This window comes from Telopea speciosissima, chromosome 1 (assembly GCF_018873765.1).
Source record: "Telopea speciosissima isolate NSW1024214 ecotype Mountain lineage chromosome 1, Tspe_v1, whole genome shotgun sequence".
In the NCBI taxonomy this organism is placed as follows: Eukaryota; Viridiplantae; Streptophyta; class Magnoliopsida; order Proteales; family Proteaceae; genus Telopea; species Telopea speciosissima.
In genome coordinates, this window is record NC_057916.1 from 76,794,438 (window position 1) to 76,815,747 (window position 21,310).

General features: G+C 38.3%; 2 protein-coding genes across 4 annotated transcripts; one reads left to right on the top strand and one right to left on the bottom strand.

Moving 5' to 3' along the window:
- The first annotated feature begins 213 nt into the window (after window positions 1–213).
- On the top strand, window positions 214–16,597 carry LOC122654782 (protein SHORTAGE IN CHIASMATA 1). The gene is made up of 11 exons (XM_043849032.1): window positions 214–705; window positions 769–800; window positions 832–1,166; window positions 1,261–1,344; window positions 1,457–1,531; window positions 2,648–4,617; window positions 5,802–6,006; window positions 7,222–7,734; window positions 9,962–11,464; window positions 11,547–11,675; window positions 16,469–16,597. Exons 1-10 carry the CDS (start codon window positions 302–304, stop codon window positions 11,646–11,648), a joined length of 5,223 nt encoding a protein of 1,740 aa, XP_043704967.1. The 5' UTR covers window positions 214–301; the 3' UTR covers window positions 11,649–11,675; window positions 16,469–16,597.
- LOC122672854 (intracellular protein transport protein USO1-like) lies at window positions 12,648–18,204 on the bottom strand. 3 transcript variants are annotated; one of them, XM_043870362.1, is made up of 9 exons: window positions 18,084–18,204; window positions 17,646–17,846; window positions 17,439–17,561; window positions 17,209–17,246; window positions 17,011–17,119; window positions 14,504–16,798; window positions 13,719–13,874; window positions 13,145–13,275; window positions 12,648–12,990 (listed from the first exon to the last, which is right to left on the bottom strand). In XM_043870362.1, the coding sequence occupies exons 1-9, from the start codon at window positions 18,159–18,161 to the stop codon at window positions 12,744–12,746; spliced, it is 3,378 nt and encodes a 1,125-aa protein (XP_043726297.1). In that variant the 5' UTR covers window positions 18,162–18,204; the 3' UTR covers window positions 12,648–12,743. The 3 variants fall into 3 exon arrangements, with proteins under 3 accessions (XP_043726297.1, XP_043726303.1, XP_043726291.1); XM_043870368.1 differs by having other exon boundaries at window positions 12,648–12,987; window positions 17,011–17,122; XM_043870356.1 differs by having other exon boundaries at window positions 17,011–17,122.
- Between the last annotated feature and the right edge of the window lie 3,106 nt (window positions 18,205–21,310).

Sequence of the window (21,310 nt, forward strand, 5' to 3'; positions counted from 1 at the left end):
ATTTTGACCTTACGGGGCTTCCACGTAAGCAAAAAAAGCAAAATTCGAAGAGGCTCACCTTTCTCATATTCCTACGTGGAGGCGGGAAAGGAACGGGAGTATTGTGCGCAGTGCGCATAGAGCGCGCAATTTTAGAGGAAATTCGCAAAACTATTTAAACGACTGAGCGGTGAGTGGTGACCTTCATCCGTTCTGTAGTTTCTCAGTTTCTCTGCTTCTTTCGTTATTTTCTAGTTCTGGTTCGACGAAGAAATCGAAGAACAAAAGCTTCTGCTTCAGAGAACAGACATTTTTGAATAAAATGCGCACTCGTTTCCGTTGCGTCGATTACTTCAAACGAGCTTCGATCGAAGGCCTTGATAACCTCAACTTTTTTCGTCTACCAGTGCCTCTATTCCCGCCTTCGAACATCTGCGACGGAGAAGAAACTTGTTGTTTCGATTCAATTTCGAGTGTTTCTCTAGAAATCGAGAGGCTTCCGGTAGAGAATGCTCTTTCTCGATTCTTCTCCGATGTTCTTCCTCATACCATTGACGTTGATAATGGAGAAATTCCTGTTACTTGGATTCAAAGTGCTTATGCTGATGGACCGAAGACCCATGAGAACCGGAGAAATTCCACAACCACAGCTACTGAGGTTCAATTTGACGAGGTAAATAGCTGTTTAAGTCGAAACATACTGGTACTGCAGTTATTTTTCTTCTGGTGATCTTTTTTCTGACTTTCGAGTTCTTCTTTCGCTGTTCGTACATTATTATGCTTACAAAGGAGAGCAGAAGAGGAGGAATTTCAGATCTCAAGCTAACGACATTCGTTGAGTGCACTATTTAGCTGTTCATTTTCACTGCTTCAAAGTGTCTCCTCGACACTTGTTAGTTGATATCCTAGTTAAAATTTACTTGCAGGAGGAATTTGACAAATGCAATACTGACAATTCTAGAAACTTAGAATCTGAACTTCGATATAGTAAAATTACAGACATTAGAAAACGATCTCCTAAGTGTTGCTCTCTGATTTTGGATGTGTTTTACTTGAAATTGCACGTTGCAATTTCTCTTGCCAAATTGAGCTTTCATCAGTTACAGGAAGAAGCTGATTACGAATACGACAAAGAAGAGAGTCTAATAAATTGTAGATCTGGAACTGTAGAGATCAAAATTCTGAAGGTAGAACAGAGTTTTTCGTAAAAGGAATTTCTTCTGTTTGTTCGAATTTGGTTTAGGATTCTATTTAACAGTATACAGTCTATGTTTGTTGCAGGAGGAAAATGAGTTCACTGGTGAAGAGGAAAAGAACAGGTTAAAAGTAATCCGGCTTGAGACACCGGAACTGGATTGCTTCTTGGTAAAGCGGTTACTGTAACAAATATAACTTCAGATTCTTCATATTCATTTATTCTTTTGTTTGAACTGCACCAAATTCTTTTTGTTACTTCATTGTTTGTATCCTCACACAGGAGGAGCAAGCACGCTTTTCTCAAAAAGAGGATAGGCAAATCTTCTCCCAAATTTCGGAGATCGAAAATTCTCTGGTACGATTTAGACATTACTTATATTTTTACGATAAACATATGCTTGAGGATCATTTTCCTAGTTAATACCAATGGTTTTACTTATATTAAATTTTTTTTGTTTTGTTTTTATGGTAAGCAATGGAATTAGTTTTTAGTCATTAGTACTATAATAATTGTTAGCGGAAGACAGGTTTTGGCTGGGGTTTGTGGTATTGATATTCTGTTCAAACATTTGATATCACTGAACTTGTAAGTTGTAAATTCATGTTTTATCTCTTCTTGTATTAAGAGTGTTGGACCTTTCTTTTAGATAACTGGTCATAAGAACCTCACTATCTGGTAGTAAGGTCATAAGAATGAAAATGATTATATGTTTTAGTAATTGCTTGTTGTGTCTCAGTTCCTCTTCATTCTTCCACATTTTTTTCTTCTTCTAAATTTGAGGAAAAAAATAACATAATAAATCTGAAAGGAATAGATAACACGTAGAGTCTTCCAAATAATGTGGGGAAGTTCTCTAGGTAAGTCGTAACAAGGGAGTCACATGACTATATGGCTACGTGGACGTCAATGACATACATTAGTACTGTCTTCTTTGAATTGGATTTCCCCTCCACCATCAGAATGTTTGTTTTAGGGCTTCTTTCGAACCTTTCAATGGCCCCACCTTTATATAGGAAAATACTGTTGGTTGAGGATAACATTCTGCTTGGTTGGTTGAGTTACAATAATTCCACCATGTTGCTTCAAAACCAGTCATCACAATTTACCTTCCACTAATCCACTAATCAGCACTCTTCCCTGCTGTTAACGGATGGGAGAAGACAGGTGAGGTCTGTTACTTGAGTCACCTGACCATAGGAATTATAAATCCTCTGATATCCTTTCAATCTTAAGTCCTCTCATAGTAGCTCCATTTATTTAATAATTGGTTATAAGATTGGTCAAGCAGCCTTAGATAATGGATCAAAGTGGTTGCAACAAGCTATTGGTAGTTTCTGAATGCCATGAAATAAAAGTATCTCAATCTAAAGGGCAATTTGATGTAAAAGTTGACCAAGATTTTCTCCTTTTTTTATAGGTTATAAAGTTGAAATCATTTTGACCTTCAAGTGTCATTCTCCCCTCTTGCAGGATATGGTTGACTTCAAATCTGGAACTGCAATTCATTACCCTTGTGAGATTTCAAAATCAGTTTATTCAGTTGACGATACTCATTCAGAGTTTCCTTTGGAGCAAAGGAGTTCTTGTTTTGTGGAAGATGCTGGTTTTGTTCTGGACTGTTGTAGCAAATTTCCTCTCTTGGAAGTGAATGAGTTCGGCTTGGAGTTTTACATGAGCCCATCCATAGGAGAACTTCATTTAATACTTGAAAATATTAAAGATCAGAACTGGACACAAAATTTTGACCTAGTGGTTGACGGCAAGGACCTTTTCGGATCTATTGACATCAATCTTTTAGAGTGTCTGTCAGGACCTTGTCCGCTGGAGCTGTGTCTTGAACCTGAATCAACTTGTCTTGACTTGGCCCTAGAAATGGAATTTTTTTGCATACAAGAGGCTGCCGATCTTAAAGGCACTTCACCGATGCATCTACAGATGTCAGGTTGTGATTTTTTCTCCATGGTAAGCCCAGTTCAGTTTCAGGAGGTTGAGATCCTTGATTTGGAGTCCTTTCAATTTTCTGAAGTCTTTGCCAATTCACACCTAGAAAATGGAGCTGGAATATGTGACCAGATGCTCAAAGACAACATGGACTCCGTTTGGAATTTTTATGAGTCAATTGTTAACAATGAACTAGCATTGGTGGATGATACATTCAAACCATTGCCGATACCTGTGCTATCTGTTGTGGAAGATATACAGCTGCTATCGGCCCTTGAAGAAGTTCTAGCTGTCATGGAACCACTTCCTCCATCTGCATCAGATGGGATATATTTAGATTGGCATCTTTTGGAGGGAGAAACATGGAACTTGGAGGAGATAGACACCTACAACACTGATGCCGAGCTGAAATATTTTAATAGTGGAATGGTGGGAATTGATTTTGTTTTCTGGGAGGAAGCACCAGATGTGTCCAGTGTTTCAGAAAGCAAGGAAATAATGGTTGAGGTCACTGGTGTGACCTTGGGGGTCAACGAGCCTCTTACTGGAGCTGCTCACAGTCAATTGTCAAAAGATAGTCAAAAGCTGGGAATAGGAGAAGTTGTTCGTGAGACTAGCATTGATAAGGTTACAATGTTGTTTGAATCTATGTCACAATCCAATGATCTTGATTTTTTCCTAAATCCCAAGAAGTCAACTGCAAGGAGAAGTGGTGAACCAGCAGTCACAGAGAAAACTGATGGCGAAGCCAAACTTCCTCTTCCTTCATCCAGCAATCCAACAGCAATATGTGCTTCAGATGAAGTGAAACCGCAGCAGTGGGACATTGAGGTCCACCAAATTAGGCTGTCTGATCATATTTTGAGCCTTGTTGACAACTTCCAAAAGAGCTACTTAACAATCTTGGAAAATGAAGTTGCTCTTAAAGAGCAACTTTGGCCATTCCCTGTTGTGGATAATTTCAACTTGCTTAGCATTAAAAAACAAAATCTGGTGGATTGGATTAAGAATATAAGTTCAAGACAAACAACACTGGCTTGTGGAGATGGAACAGTTGTGGCACTTGTCACATTATATGCAATCAAACAGATGGCTTGTTACTTGTGTTTTCATGGCATCCATACAGCTCACTTGTATGTAGACAACTTATCTAGAAGTAACAAATACTTGAGATGCAGATTAATCTTACTCCAATCCTTGATTCATGATGCTTACCAGAAGGCTGATACCGAAATAACAGAATCACACCCATCCCTGTCCGTTATCCAGGGCATTTTGCGGATGAAAACTTCTCAAAGTGGTTCAAAAGTATTGATTGTTGCTGACCAACTATTTTGGTTGCCATTGAAGAGACTGTTGAATGCCATGGGGATATTATTTCATGAAGTACAGGATGTTCATAATCATGCTGATCAACCGGATGCCTGGAACAGTAACATGTTCACAAAGATTATAATGAATTCCATGCTGCATTCAGATTGCTTATTAATGTCCCATGAGTAGGTCTTGCATTCTTTATGCAGATGTTATTATTCTGTGAGATTCATGGTTATGGCCTGTTTATTTGTTCTAGATTTTATGTATACAGTAAGTATTATATGGTTCCATTCCAGAAACTGCGCAAATATCTCTGACTGTTCTGCTTCTTTTGGAACTCTAGAAAAGGCAACCTTCACAAGGATGCAGTTGGTAGATTTTCAGCTGCATATTCTATTGTTTGCCCAATTTGAGATCTTGTTTCCACTTGTGAAGAAGTTCCCTAACTAAACATGTATCTTTCACATAAAAACTGTATCTTAGAAATTGCAGGTCACACTGGGCTTGGTTGAATCTTAAACTGTCTATTAGCTGATGTTCTACCTCTACGCCACAGCCTCTTAGATTTGATCAAAACTTGTCCAGCTGAAGAAAATTCCCTGTTACTCCAAAACATCAGAAAAGTTTCTTGTTAATTGATCACGAAGATATCATGAATCAAATGGCTATTTTTTGTTCGATTGACCTGCAATCTTGAAGCAAGCTCTAGTTAAGAGGATGGTCCCTATACAAATTGACGAGTCTTAAAATTTTAGAAGCTGTTTAAGGAGGTTATAATCAACTCAAAACTAAGTTGCACTAGTTCAATTGGTCCAGAGGTGTATTAATTACTCATTTCTCAAAGACTAACTTTAGGGTTTCCATGGTTGATTACTTTTCATGGATGTCAAGCATGATGATGATCTGGTCCTGCTAGTACTAGGTGAACACAATTCCTTGTTGCTGTTGATGGTGTCTGTTGTTTCACTTAGTACTGATCATATTAACTACAAGACATACATATTTATGGCACCTTGTCCATGTTGGATAGTTTAGTTTCAAGTTTAGATGCTTTATCTATTCTATATGGGAACTCACATCCTTGGGCTTCTGGTTGATGGGTAGGAAAATTTGTCTTTATGCATATTCGAGGTTATTACTGTTCTATACTTTATTAGTTGTTTGTGTGATCATTATTATGTTGCTGCCTTTTCTTTTTCCTTTTTTTGGGTGGGGGTGGCGTTTCATCTTAGGTGAACCTCTACAACTCTTTCAGAACCTAGATTAAGAAAATTTTCCAATATTGTGAATTGCAACTCCAGTATACAATCAAGATGTAGGTCATTGCTTTCATACATTCCAAGTTATGTTTTGCGTTCTCATGCAGGAATGTTTCTGCATCACTTCCATTCAACAAGTTCAACATTATTTTGGAATATGGAGGTTCATACAGCTCATCAAAAATATTTTCCTTTTCCCCGAAGATATCTGGTCTGCCTCATCTTCACTTCCTGAAGGTGGAATTGGAGGATTTTAGTGCCCCCAAAGCACTCTGTGAAGATTTCTATGCATCCCATTTTGATTTTGCAATGGTAATGTTCTTTCCTTATGCATGGGCATATTAGATTTTTTCACATACAAAGTTTGGGTTCATTATGTCCTACGTTGTTGTTTTTATTCGGGTTTTAAATATGTTAATCCATCCATGCCTAGGAATTTGCATTCTATGTGGATGGGTAATTGGGATTGAGTTAGTTAATCTTCTTACATAAACAATGACTATAATATTCTAGAGGAGGAGGAAGAAGGGAAAGCGACTCTTGCAGCGATATCAATGATAGAAGTGGTAACTGCAAGAAATGGACTTCAAATTCTGTGAGAACTAGGGTTACTATGTGAGGAAGAGATTGGGTTTATAGGGTGTTGGCTGGAGTGAAAGTTGTTTATTCAAAAGATTACTGCAAGTTAAAATTCTCTGCTGAATTTCAGTTGTTTTCCAAGCAGAAATAACTGTTTAAAGAGTTTATTTACATAAGGGCAAGGGTTTCCCACGCCGTTCATGTGGGGGAACCTCCCACACCACATCAATCATGGTTGAGGGAAACGGTTTAGTCAATAGGGGTCCACATGGTCATAGAGAGAGGGAGTGTCTGTGTGGCGCACACATGGTCAGAATATGAGAGGTCGTGTGAAAGAATCCCAACACAGCATGCGTGGGGATCTTTTTCCCTTTACATAATATTTATATTTTGTGTTCTCTTGTAACAACTGTTTTTTTTTTTCATTTTGTATGTATGTGTGTGTTTTTTATTTAGGGGGGGGTGTGTGTTGTTTCTTAGATCTACTTTGTCACAGTTAAAGAAGCCAAATATGCAAAATTAAATAATCCATGCTTTGAAAGTGTGTCACCTTTGCCATACTTTATGCTTTAATCCATGCACTTAAATGAGGATTACAAATCCTGATTCCTCTTCTGTGATAGATCTCGCAACTTCATTTGTTCGCGTTCTTTATGACATCTAGTTATTCCTCTTATAATTTGTCTATAGTTTCTTTCTTTCTTGCCTTTTCTTTTTATACTTATTCATGATAAGGTTCAAGGATCAATGGGACACATCCAATATGCAATTTACAGTTGATCATCAACCCACTGTATCCATTCGATTTCCTTGATCAGATCTGGATTGACTGGGACCAATCCATTAACTGAACTCAATCTCTTGATCCCTGTTTCACAAACTGTTCATTTTCAGTTCCCAAGTATATATTTTAACTTGATTAGAATATATTGTCACTTTATGCTCTAGGAGGACATCTCTCAGTCAATCTCAACACTAAATGAGTGCATCAAGGACCATAAGTTTGAAGAACAGCTTAACTTTGAACCTGTTAATGAGAAATGTATGGAATACTCCGATACAGCTGATTACGTAGAAGATTGCAGCAAGTCTACATCAGTTCCTAGCGTGCCATTTGCAATGGAATCCAAGCAGATAAACTCAGTCACACATTATCCTGATATAGTCATTGTTGTGAACACACAAAATTTTGATAAGGAAATGCTTATTTATCGGAGAAGCACTTACCAAAGGATTCTTGCAATGGAGAAACAGGGGGTGCAAGTTGTGGAGCGTGAGATCAATTTGCCTGTGGATCTGATCTTAAGTGCAGCAGTATGTCTTGTGTTGTATGATTGCAGAAACATTGGAAAGAAAGCAACAGTGATGGATGAAGCTTCTTCTTGCATCACTTTGTATGTTGAGCATATTGCTACGAATATTTTGACATCATTGAGTTTTGCTTTCAGCAGTTGCATTTTGGTAATTTTCTTAACTGCTTACATGATGTTTGATCTACTCAACTATCTGGTTCTAACTACTTCCAAAGCTATACTTTGTGGACACAGACATAAGTGCTGCTCTGAATACAGATAATGCTTTATGAAACAGTAACCCCTCAATCAAGGGGCACACACATAGTAACTATAAAAAATGGAACTTCCCTACCACTAAATGTGGTTTGGAGCATGACTTGGATGGTAGCAAATCAGGTTTCAAATGAAGCAAAAAATCAATCACTATGATCTAATTTGAGTACCTATATACAAGATAGACCTTGAACAAAAAATTGAAGACCAATGACATAAGGTGATTGAGTTTTTTTTTTTTTTTTTTTGGGGGGGGGGGGGGTTAATAAAAGGTAATTGCGGTTAGTAGTTCCCTAAATGTAAAGAATCCTTTGAGGCACAAACATTAGTGGAGGATTTCTTGTTCAAAGACAAAGAGATGAGGACAGCTCTTTGAATGCTTAGAGGTGCATTATGATTTCTGGATTCTTTTTCTCCATAAAATCATTTGAAGATTAAATCAGGAAACTATGATGTTGAAAGCCACCTATTACATATTTGTTGCAATCAATGTTTCGGAACTTTGCTGTTTCCACATATATAGACAAAAACATCTCTTTCAGCTTGTGCTTTTGTTGATGTAATAGTTCGAGCTTTTAGGTGAAACGGTAACGAACAGCTTTGTTCCTTTGGATCCTTCAATTTTTCAAAATAGATACTTCACTAGTGTAGCTTTTGATTTCCCCTCTTTCCCCCCCCCCCCACCCAAAAAAAAAAAAGGAAGAAGAAAAGGGCAGTGACTACATTACCCCTAGGTGAGCTTGACCAAATCTCACGGTGAGAAGGGGATTTAGGGCTAATTATACAAATATCTGTAATTACATAAATACCCCTGTCTGCTCATGAAATTGATTAGGTGTTTGTTGTTACATGAACAATTCATCTTGGTCAACTTCTGATCATTTTTTCACTTATTGGTGTTGAGTACCCTCATTTCTAATTCTGTTTGAAGTCTTGCCATTGAACTTATCCGTACTGCTTAAGCAACATCCGCTTCAATATCTTCCTCCTTGGGATTATTATGTCAGTTGTTCTAAGGAACGTGTTAGCCATGAATCTTTAATTATACCATCACTTCAACTCCTGTTTTTGGGATGTCACATTCTGTATTCTAGTTCAAGACTCCTGCTCAACTTAATACTTTTTGATTCTTCCCTCCTCTATATGCTTAATCAACTCATCTATAAGTAATTCAAATAGATACAGGCTCAATGTTTACAGTGGTGTAACTGTGTAAGCCTATTGGGATTGGACCTGGTTGTTCTAATTCTAAATTTCTAATTACTGTTCATAAAACGTCCTTAACCATGCCACTTACTTGAGTCTCCTTCATTTACTGGAACCTATTAGATGATCTCCTTTGAAATCATGTAAAAATCACTTCTTCAAATAAACGGGGCTCGTTGTTGTCCAAAGATACTTGCATTCGACAAGAGATAATGTAAAAATCACTCCTTCAAATAAACGAGGCTTGTTGTTGTCCAAAGATACTTGCATTCCTTTCTGTCTACAATGTATCAGTGCCCAGTATGGCAACTTTAAAACTTGAAATTCAGGCACATCCATACATGTAAATAATGATTATGTTCTTCCTGCAGGCAATAACTGTCAGACTAAAATTTTCTTCCCTATTTGGAGGAGTACTAGCACTAAGATAGTATTAGCATATGACACTTGATCCCACCATTCAACACACTGGGTCTCACTGTTTTACACAGTGGGGCCCACTGCATTGGGCATCTGGATTTACAGTCGTAACTTCTCGTGGTGCTAGTATTTTTCTTCTAATTGATGACACTACTACTATAATGATATCTCTCTCTCATTTTTCTTCTTCTTTGGATAAGAGAAAAAGGGCATGTAAGTATATCCTGTAATATGGACATTCTTGACAGTGTCAGACACATTTGGGTACACCAAGAAAATGAAAAAAATGGGTCTATCCTTTTACATAACTTTCTGGGGTTTTTCTACAGTCTCGAACTCCTAAATCCTTTTTTTGTATTTAAGTTGTTCATCTTTTTGTTTTGGCGTGTGGGACTGTGACATGATTTTTCTGGTCTATTTACTTGTAGCATAACATTTATGAAAATTTATTTGTTGTTATTTATGAAATGAAGCGGGATAGTCTTTCTGTTCAGATATTCGAGGGTGAAAGCAGCTTTCTTGCTGACATAATGGATTTATCAGATGCACTATATGCTGCTGCAACTAGCCTGGGATTAGATTTACAACTCTTTTGTTCATATTCGGCTGAGTTAACTGATGACATCATCATGAGCTGCATCATATATGCCACTAAGTTAAATAAAGGCCTATATCCGAAAATGTTTGAATCTGAAACCCTTGCGGAGTCATTCCTTACCAGCTTTCCGTCAATTAACCCACTCTCAGCTCATGCAATTCTCACTTCTGGAGGCATGCTTGTTGAATTTCTTGAATGGTCATATGATCGCAGAATCCAGGCTATTGGGAAGTATCATGTTCCTGACGAAAGCCTTGCTTTATTTAGTGCTCTGTGTAGATATGGAGAACGAGAGGATTCCAAATCTGGAATGACGGAGTGTTCGTCTTCAGTATCTCCTGCTCCAGACTCAGGAAACAGTCACTGTAAAACTGAGTGTGATAGGAAAAGGAGAAAATACATGACAGATGCTCACACATTTCAGATGCCTATGGAGGAGTTGCTTTTTGATGCACCACATCAATCTACAGATGGCATACTGAAGCCTTCTAGAATGTGTCAGCCATATCATTCACATGTCTCCTCCATATGTCCTGAGATATTTGAAAAGGTTAAGGGCCCCAATTTGTCTCCGAGTGATCAATGGTTCGATCAGAAAGAGGGTTTGAATATTTCTGTCGTGAATGATTTGTACTGGAATGGCAATAATTTTGAGAATTTGCACGGAGACTTTAAAGGTGAAGTTATAGACCTTAATAATAGTTCCTTACCTGGGGAGGACTTCTCCATTGCGAACATCACAAATTTCTCACCAGGTGTGAAAGATATAAGGTTCAATCCTACACCAAGAAATTCTTCAGTTTTAAGAAAATCATTATTTGGCACAAAAGATCTTACTTGCTTGCCGGCATCCTTAGAAATCAATTTTGGCTCAGATATCTGCAGTTCCCAAAAGGATCAAAATCAGAAATTGGAGGGAAACGTTTGCGCACAGATGGATATAGAATTGGACAGGGATACATTACCAATGAAATGCCAAAGAGAATTCTTGAAAGGGAGAACAGCGAAGGGATCAACTGAAGATGGTGGTGGACTGTTATTTCCAGATAAAACTGAGACACCACTCTCGAATATTATTCATTCATCACAACTGCAACGACGATCACCCTGGACAATGGAATTCCTTAATAGAATAAAGGAAAAAAGCAAGATGCACCAACAATCCCTTCCATGCGACCCTACCATCTCTTGTTTTGGGTGCCCTGGGAATGTACAGAAAGTAGCTAAGAGAAGCCCATCTGTCCTTGATGGTTTCCGGTATCAAGGAGGCACCTACCCAAAGAAAATAATGAAACAGAAGCAGCAGAAAAGACTCGTGCAACCAAGTTCATGTAAGAATGGGAAGGCTTCAGCCTCCCTTCTTCCAGTATGGACTCCCACCGATAAGAGAGCGAGACAGGTTTGTCCAATGGAATTCCCATTTAAGCTTATTGACTGTTTCTGAAGTTTTCATGCAAACCCCTCCACTTGGCCAACTGCAGACTCTTTCTTTTGCGAGGAATGGAAATGAAACACAGAGTAAGCTGGTTTGGGCTGATGGAAATGTTCATCGTCTGAGGAAAAAATTACGAAATGAACTATAAGATGGCAGCCATGGTTCATGTGATCCGGTTAGCTCCTCAGCCCCCCACCCTCACCCCCCCCAAAAAAAAAAAAAATTGCATTACAGACCATTTTATTGAATTCTAGTTATGCATGTTATAAGTTATAAAAGTATAGTAAAGTCAATTATCTTTATCATCAGCCTGAAGTAGATTCTGGCGTGTAGCTCAACCATGATTTCTGGCATGCAGCTACATTTATGTCAACTCAACTCACTAAAAGTCTAGCTCTTGCAATTATGCTTCAACCCATCAGTAATCCTCGTTAACTAATATGATATAGACATAGCCTATAGTCTATATCTTAAATCCGTGCTAGTGAGACTCTGCTAAGTGTTGAAATCTTTGTAAACAAAATTATTGCGAGACTGAAATTAAGTATCTAGAACCGAGACAACACAGCCAAAAATATAGGCTATCCAAAAGAAGATGCAGAGTCACAGAACAGAAGGCCGACATGTATTCATAGGTTTTCTTAGTTATAGAAAGTTAACAGGAAGAAAATTAAGAATTCTTTACTTGGTTAGATAATGAATCTTGCAGTGATTAATACACTGTTGACTAGAAGGGTTCTTTTAGCACTTATCGGTTCTTCTTTTGGTCTAATTTGATCCCATTCACCCATAATTTTGAAATCTTAAAAGGTGTAGGAAGTAGGAAAACTACCATCTTTAGTTCTTGTGGTTTTAAATTACTCTATATTGCGGTACTTGCAAATTTTTTTTTTTTTTTTCTTTTTCTCATGCTGCTAAAAGAATACTCTCATGATAAAGTCATATTTTAATGAAAATACATGTTTCATCTTTTCATGAAAAACTCCAGTGGCATTTCAGAAACTGGACCTGCCACTTGAGGACATTAAGCTACCCTAGAAAACTGTTTCATAGTTCTGTACTTTGTGCAGATGGGGCATGAACAGAAACCTCACAAAGAAAGAATATATATATATATTTGATGGATATACATGTAAATTTTTTTTTCCTGAAAGCCCTTGGATGGCAGTGTTTAGCTTGGATCTTTCACTTTGAAGAGCCACCTCCTTCACCAATACATGGTATCCTGTTTACTGAATGCTAATTAGTTCTTTTTAGCATTCTTAAGGTTGCGTACGGCCATTACAAGCTGTTGCCTTTCACCCTCTACCTCGGCAAACTTGAGACTTATCTCTGAGTATCTTTCCTGCATGTCTTTTAGCTCCTGTTCCATAGATTCGTTCCTCTTCTTCAGTAGTGCCATTTCACTTAACAATTCAACAGGGTTCTCTTTATCGCTACTTCGGCTAGTAGCGACTTGCAGTTCTTTCTCTGAGGAAATTCCGCTCTCACTGTAGAGACAAAAGGATAGCCATTAACTTGTCATAAAAATTTCTTAAGAAGCATGTTTTCAGCTAGATTGTTTCACAAAGATAATGATACTTGGGTGTAGGTACAGTAAAATAAAATCAGCGGAATTTAAAGTTGCAGTTGCCAACTGGTTACCTAGTGATGGGTTTGTCAATGCCATTTTGATCAGACATGTAAGTGTTAGTGCACATCTTGGAATCCAGCGACTTTGTTCCTCTTTCAAACTTGCTAGCATTTGCATTTGTCTTCTTGGCATCTTTGGTCTCCTGTATTTTAAGATGAAATGTTGATTGAGTTATTGAAAGGTAGCCATTGTGTATGTATACTCTAGATAACTCATATCCGTGATTGGACCCAAATAAGATCTGGGACAATACCTTTAGCCAACACCAAATATGACAGAATCTGACAACTGTTTTTATGTCAGAGGATTTCATTTCTAAACCTTGCCTTTCTTTTTACTTGAAAAGGTAAATAGTTGACTGCCAATGTTTTGCCATTGATCGTAAGATTAACAGGTCAATAGGGCATCTGAAAGATCGATATATGCATGGTATGCCTTTGGCACTTCCAAAAAGTTCTTCAAACTATGTTTATCCAAAGTTGTCAAACAGAAAATGCCCGGGACAAATTTCTCTGTAATATTCTCAAAATAGACATTGGTAGCAAAAGCACATCAATGATGCAACATAACCATAACGTTACTTACCTTTCGGAATTGTTCTTCACAGAAACTTGTACTGTTCTGGCTGAGCTCTTCCATCCTGTTTTCTAGTTCTTCAATTTTGTTACACAGATCCTTCTCCCTCTCTAGGAATGAATTGGTTAAGTTTTCTAGCACAACTTCTTTTAGCTTTACCTGTCCCTGTGAGACATACTAGCACTGTTCAGTTCTGTTAATCATACAGCTTTGTATTTTTTAGCAAAATCAGTGATAAACATAACAACACTTGCCATGAAACAACCCATATTTTGTAGTTATGCAGAGAATGATAGGTGTATATAAACATCAGTTATGACAATGGATATTCTTCGTCTTCTCTCTCTCTCTCTCTCTCTTTTTTTTTTTTTTTTTTTGGGAGGGGTATTTAATCTCCCATCTGTCATTTACTAACTTAATATTTATGCAGTCTTACAGACTTGACCTTCCTTTATGTATTATGTTGATGTCTACATTGACGCTGCTCTTCCCTAACAGTTCGAGCTTTTAGGTGAAAAGGTAGCGAACATGGTATCAGAGCAGGGAGGTCAAGTGTTTGACTCTTGGGAAGTGCATCGGAAGAGTTTTCCCGACATTTCTTCTCCCTCGGTGCCGCGTGAGCTCCACGTGCAAGGACCATGGGATCTTGGCCTGCACGTGCGGGGGAGTGCTGATGTATACATTGACATTGCCCTTCCCTAACAGTTTGAGCTTTTAGGTGAAACGGTAGCGAACATATTACTAGTTCTATGGAATATTTTATGGAATATACTTCATATGATGTGTTGACTCACCTGCAATTTGATTTTCTCACGCAAATTAGCAACCTCCTTAGAGCCACGAGAAACGGGAGAAGATTTATTGTTCCTTGAAATCGGTTTGGGCCCATCTGATGGCAGAATTTGTCCACTGTTTTCTTTGAGCTTCTTTTCGATAGTGGTAACGGCATCCTCCTTCTTCCTTAGGTCAGCCCTTAGATGAAAAATCTGTTTCCTAAGGTTTTCTTTCTCTAACTCATCCTCAAATAAGGAATGTTTCAAGTCATCATACTGAGCTCTAAGAGTGTCCACTTCTGATTGTAGATTTCCAACCATTTTCTCTTTTTCATCCTTCAAACACTTCATGTTATCCAGCTCCTCCAGTGATTGTTCTGCTTCCTTTGTCAATGAAGCTATTCTTCTCTCCAGTTCATCTCTTTTCACATTTCCTTTTTGTACTAACATCTCTGCTTCGTTGATTGATGCCTTCAGTTGTTCCATCTCAGCTCTCAATTCTTCTTGATGCTCTGCCTGTTTTGTAATTCTGTTGAGCTCTCGTGTAAGCCTCTCGATCTCAGCTCTGAGATTTATGATTTCCCTTGTGAAAGCGTCAGATCTTTCTTTCTCGTACTTCTTTTGATGTTCAAGCTTTGTGGATGTATCTTCTAGTTGCAACCACATCTGCTCTGCTTTTTCTGTTTTCAAATCCACTTGTTTTGAAAGCTCTATCAGTTTTGCTTCATAGTCATCTTTGATTAAAGCAAGCTCTTCATTAGCTTTCTCAAGCATTTCTTCCAGATGGCCTTTCTGCAGACGCAGTTCACCAGTTTCTTTCAGTGCTTTCATTGCCAGCTTCTCATTTGCATCAAATGTAGATGCCATTTGTATGGATAGCCGTCTAAATTCCTCCTGAAGCCGCTCTGCTGTGTTGGCATTATTCCATCTTGTTTTTGTTAAGGCCTCCTCTGCTCGAATGGCCCTTTGTTCCTGCTCAACTTTGGCATGTATCACGGCTTCCAGATCAGCTTCAAACCTCTGCGCCTGCTTCACAAGCTCTTCCTCCAGTCTCTTGACCTGGGATTCCAGTTCATTTATAGCAACCAGAGAAGTTGAAAATTCTTGCGCCTGCTTCTTGAGTTCTTTCTCCAAATTTTCAACCTGGGCTTCAAGTTCATTTATAGTGGGCAGAGAGGTTGAGCAATCATATTGCATCCTCAATTGGTCTTGCAGTTGACTTCGCTCTAGCTTTGAAGAGATAGCATGATTTTCTTGTTTCAGAATCTCGTAGTCCAGGGCAAGCTGCTCTGTTTGCATCTCTAGCTCATCTCGATCTCTTCTGTAGACCTCTATTTCACTATACAGGTCTACAATCTTTCGCTCAAGCAAATATACTTCCTTGGCATCATTGTGCTCATTGATTAGTACCTCCAGTGCTTGCTCTTTGACTAGTATCTCCAGTGCCTGTTCTTCTTCTTCATCCCCATCCGTATCATTTCTGGAGATTGCTTGCAACTCTTCAGCTTTCTCACTGACGGCAACCTTGTTGGAAAGAATGGATATTTCCTTATTTTTCTGCTCCAACATCTCATCTAGGTCTTGCACAGCAAGAAGCAACTCAGAGTTAGACTCTTGTGTCTTTTGTAGTTGCAAACGAAGATTGTTGTTCAGGTCTTTTTCATAATTCAGCTCTTGTCTGATCTCTTCTAGGAGAGCCTTTGGGTCCTCACTTTCAAACTGCAATCTTCTTGAAGCTTTTGCTGATTCAAAACATTTCTGTGAAGCCTTGAGTTGTTCACATTCTCTTCTAAGTTCATCCCTCTCCTCTTTGAGGCTAACAATTTCCCTTGAGAGATCCTGTCCCCTTTTGCCCTCCTTCACAATCTGCTTTCTGAGAGTCTGCAATTCCAACTCTGAAAATTCCACCTGCCTTGCCAAAACTACAAGTTCACCTTTGAGCTTTTCAATGGAGATATCTGAATCTTGTGATGGTCTTTCTTTCAGAAGGGCGTCCTCAGAACTTGTGGATCCATCTAAACTCCAATCCGGAGCAGAACTCACTGACCACTCTGTATTTGATCTTTGATGCTCTTGGTGGTTAGCCATGACAGCATTTAGGATTGGCTTCTGAGGCTCAGAACTGTGGCTGAGAGATGACAAGACGCTGGTAGGATCCTGATGGGTGCTATTATTCTTCAACCCTAGCTCTTGAGGGGTATTTCGTCCAGAGCTGCTCTCTGAACCTGATGCTAATGTAGCATCAGAGACCAACAATGCTCTGAGATCTCCTTTGGTTCCTGTACTTTGAAATGTGGCTTTATCAAAAGGCCCATCCTGTGGATAAATTCAGAAAGAATATTGACCTATTTTAGATAACACAGTCTTAAAATGCAAATTTCCTTATTGTAATCCAAGCCATTTGGATTGAAATATGTACTGTGAAATGTTTTGCTCTCTTCAATTACATGTAGATCATCCTAGAAAAGGAGCTATGGGAAAACATTTAAGAAATTCATTTTCAGGAAAAAAATGAGATGAAACCTTACGTCAGTAGAATTTTTTATTCTGCCTTCTTCTGTATCAGAATTGATGAACTGGCTTCTTAAGCTCCTGTCTTGGGACTTGGATGCCACATCTCCATTTTCTTTAACCTCTCTGCAGTAACACTCGAAACAAAAGAAAATAACATTATAATCCAAATCACAAAGACGTCAAAATAAATAAATAAACTCTTTCATATTCACCTCTGATCACTAGCTCCCTGCAATCTTTGAATTATAACCTATGTCAATAATTACAGTTACAAAATTAGGAAATCTCTGTAGCCAGTTAAAGTTAAATGAAATAATGCATTACAATTTCATCTGTTACATTGGTGAAAAACTATCAAATTCTTTTCTTCATCTTTTTCCTTATAATTTTTGGGGAACAGTTGAGAATACCGAACTAAGAGAGAGAGAAAGAGAGAGCTAACATGCAGAACTGCGCCAGTGTCACAAGTTTTAAGGGGCAGGGAAACGGAAGAAGGTTTGATTGCTTCTGCGTAATCTGCAAAATCAAGCGAGACTTCACCTAGAAGATCAGATTTTGATGACCCCTGTGAGAGAATGAACGTGTTTAGATTAAATTTACACTAATCATGAAAGAGAAAGATGAGGACTGAAGCTGAAAAGGATCATACATTCGAAACAAGGAACTGGTAGATTTTCTCGTTAAGTCTTCCTGATTTAGGGTCCTGGACAAATTTGATTGTCTCATAGATTGGATTTTCCCAGCGACAGGTTCCATTCTTAACTACCACCTTCTCCAGTCTCACTGTCGGTTTCCCAACGTCCACAGGTACCAGCGATACCATCAAAGTCTCCCATCCCAACTGAGGCACCTGAAAGAATTAGATTAATCGAACAAGACAAGATCAGAACCACGAAGTAGTTGAAGTAGAAACATCCAGTCACATTCCCTGCATTATCGATTCTGCGCTCGTAGTATCCCCTGTGTCCACTAGTAAAATTTATTGGAATTCCATTTTTCAGTTCCCAGAAAATGAAAACTGAACAAAACCCATCCATTCTCATAACAACAATAGAGAATTAACCTTTTAATATTTCAAAAACCATACCTGAGTCGCCTGAAACTGCAATTTAAATACAGCTTTGATCTTATATTTCTCACTCCTCCATCTCGGCGACTTGAACATCTTCGCTCACGGCCTCAGTTAGGTATCTCAAGTTCTCAACCAGAACATAGTCAAAGCTCGGGTGTTACTTCAACTTCAACAGGTTTTCTACCACAAATGCAGGGCATCTGCCATTGTTCTGCAATGTATTTAATGCTTTTCAAGCCCGAACGAGGTGAAGTTTAGTTTCTCCATAAAGGCGAAACAGAAAAAAAAAAAAAAAAAAAACTAGTAGAACGAAGTATTGAAGCTTGTCACGGTTCAATCTCATTCTGTTAATGGACAGAACAGGTGAACACAGCAGAGTTGGATAAATTGACCATTGCCACTGCTGGTAGATACAGACTTCAAAGAGGACTCAATGAGGTTCAAGTTTTGGATTCACAGATATGAATGGACTGTGAAGGTGAATTGGAGAGTAGGAAGAGAGCATTCAATCAGATCTGAGAAGCTCGTGTTCTTTTCTCTTTGTGACAGTCTTCTTGCCTTTGACGATAGGGACTCCGACTCCGACTCCGACTCCGACTGGAATTAAAATAGAAAATTATAAAAGTAGAGGAGAAGCTTCTCTACAGTAATTTAGAAACGAGATTAGGAGCAAAAGGTCCACAATGTCCTCGTGTCTGCGGATTGTTTGCGTAACGGGGACACTGACTCCTATATCTAAGGTATTTAAGGGTTTGTTTTTGTAACGGAATGACACCTGTCTAGAGTTCTAAATGTCCTTAAATGCTCTTTCGGTAAACGGTCAAAGTGGTCTCAGCCAAGTTTCCCGTGGTGACCAATCGCTACTTAAACTGTAAACTGTCTTAGTCCGCATGGTACCAATTTAATGGATTTGGATCTACTTCAGCTCGGGGTGCTGGAGATCTCCCAGTGAGAGGCCTCTCCAGCTGACACCTGTGCTGGAGAGGATCCAACGGACGTACATTCTTGCACAGATTTAGCTCCGTCACCATCTCTCTTCCCTCGCTACCCCCCTTCTCCATCAGCCTCTACCTATCCCCACCTTCTAACATCTCTCTCTGATCTCTCTCAACTCCTTACAATTATCATTTATGGCCTCATTTGATTATGTTGTAGCAGACATTAGCCTAAATTTTGATGGAATCCAGTGGCTGCAACAGGTGGTGGTGGTGGAAATGGTGACATGGAGTTCTTCCAGCAGGAATATCGATCTCATTTCTACTCTTCTATAACTTTTAAAACTAATCCAAGAGGAGCAGAGACATAACGAGGAACTCCCAAGGTATTGAATTTGTAAAAAAAATGGGAATTTAAGCCAAACGAATTCTTCAAACGGAATGAAAAACTAACAAAATCAAGCAGGCAGACGGAGAAGAGGGAGGTAGCGAGGGAAGATAGATGGTGATAGAACTGAATGTGTGCGAGAGGGAGACAGATGTGAGGGTCGTGTGCATGAAGGAGGAGTTGCTTTTTATTGCAGTCGTTGGATCCTCTCTAGCACAAGTATTAGTTGGAGAGGCCTCATTGGAAGATCCCTAGCACCCCTCGCGAGAGCACCCCTCCCCTCGTGCACGCACTGGAGAGGATCCAAATCTCAATCTAATACTTACCTATGTAGTGTTAAGGAGGGATTTGAACAATGATTAATTTATGTGTCTATCTTTCTTTTCAAATTCAAAACAATTTGAATTTTTTCATTTCTTTTGTATCTTTTTCTTGCTAATCAAACATAGCCAAGGGAAAAACTTTCCTACAACACAAGGTTGCAGTTTACTTATCCTATGATTTTTTTGCTATATATCTTCTCTCTACACTGAATATGTGGGTTTTTATGTGGTTGAAACTGTTTTCAAGACAACTCTTGGTTAGACATGCATATTCCTCCCACCATTGTAGGATCTGGGGAGGGTTATAATGTATGCAACCTTACCCTACTTTCATAAAGAGGTTATTTTCAAATCCGAACCCGTGACCCCTTGGTCACAATGGAGCAACCGCACCAAGGGTAGCTTGCAACCCTTTTTGAAGAAAAATCCCAATCACCCCTGTTATGAGTTATGACAATCCAATGATTTGTGGCAGGCATATTCATGTTGTCATTCACATAAATAGAAGATAAAATAGGAAGAGGGAAGATGAAAGGAAGGAACAAAATGAAATAAGCCTAGATCTACAGTCCATCTAATATCATTAAGAATAAGCCTAGGGTTTAGTTTAACATTGGAACATCCACATGATTGCGATGAATCCAAATCAAATATAAAGTTATGGCAAGAAAGCCAAAGAATCGCTGACACTCTGCCAGGAGGTATGGAAATCAGAGAAACATTAAGAAAGAGATTAAGGATTTAGTAACAATACTACCTCACTGTTCTCAAATCCAACAGCCCAACAGCCTATAACTCGTTTAGAGAAATCACACGAAAAGAAAACATGCCGAAACGTTTCATGCTCCTTTTGACAGAAGCAACAAAGCTCATCACTTGAAAAATATTTTGATAAATCTAATTTTAGTAGGAATACACCATTATTTAGAAGCCAACATATGAAAATCTTAAAATTTTGGATTGATATTTAACTTCCATAAAAATTTTGAAATGCAAGAAATAAATATATAGAAAAGAAAAGGAAATCATTACATGATAAAAATAAGGTGAATTATTATTATCACAATGGTTTATTATTTTTCCAAATGCCACAAAGCATTTATTTTGCCACATGGACATGATATATTCATTTTGATTTTTGACCACTGGATAGAGAGGGCATGATCTAGATTAGTAACATGTCAAATTTTAGATTCTAATTTAATTAAATAACTTTTTTTTTGTATCGAGACACATATCTCGAATGTATATGCATGTGTACCAGTAATCTAGACATTATTGTGCACTCTCCCAACATTGAGTGGGAACAGACATTTAGATTAATAAAAACATAAAAATACAAGATAGCTCAAATTTGTTTTGTGATTCTCAAAAAATCAAAAACATCAACTTCTATTGTTGCATGGATAAATATCCTAAAAATAATGACAAATTTATGTGTCTGTTATTATAAATATATATTTTTTTCTTTTCTTGCATTCCAAACATAGCGTTAGATCTATTTATGGGTATGATCATATGACCATATCCACTCATTTTCATATCGAGCTTCTTGCCAAGCCATTGGCAGTGCTTGTGGCTGTAAATAAAGGATCA

What these genes read in the sequence shown, in the direction of transcription:
- LOC122672854 (XM_043870356.1), bottom strand. Translation starts at nt 18,161, where the DNA reads ATGTTCAAGTCGCCGAGATGGAGGAGTGAGAAATATAAGATCAAAGCT. An exon ending in CAGGGAGCTAGTGATCAGAG is followed by an intron (nt 17,123 to 17,208) that starts GTGAATATGAAA and finishes CGAGTGTTACTG; the next exon opens with CAGAGAGGTTAAAGAAAATG. An exon ending in ATTGACAAACCCATCACTAG is followed by an intron (nt 12,991 to 13,144) that starts GTAACCAGTTGG and finishes TTGTCTCTACAG; the next exon opens with TGAGAGCGGAATTTCCTCAG.
- LOC122654782 (XM_043849032.1), top strand. Translation starts at nt 302, where the DNA reads ATGCGCACTCGTTTCCGTTGCGTCGATTACTTCAAACGAGCTTCGATC. An exon ending in CTGCAGTTATTTTTCTTCTG is followed by an intron (nt 706 to 768) that starts GTGATCTTTTTT and finishes ATGCTTACAAAG; the next exon opens with GAGAGCAGAAGAGGAGGAAT. An exon ending in CTTTCAGCAGTTGCATTTTG is followed by an intron (nt 7,735 to 9,961) that starts GTAATTTTCTTA and finishes CTTTCTGTTCAG; the next exon opens with ATATTCGAGGGTGAAAGCAG.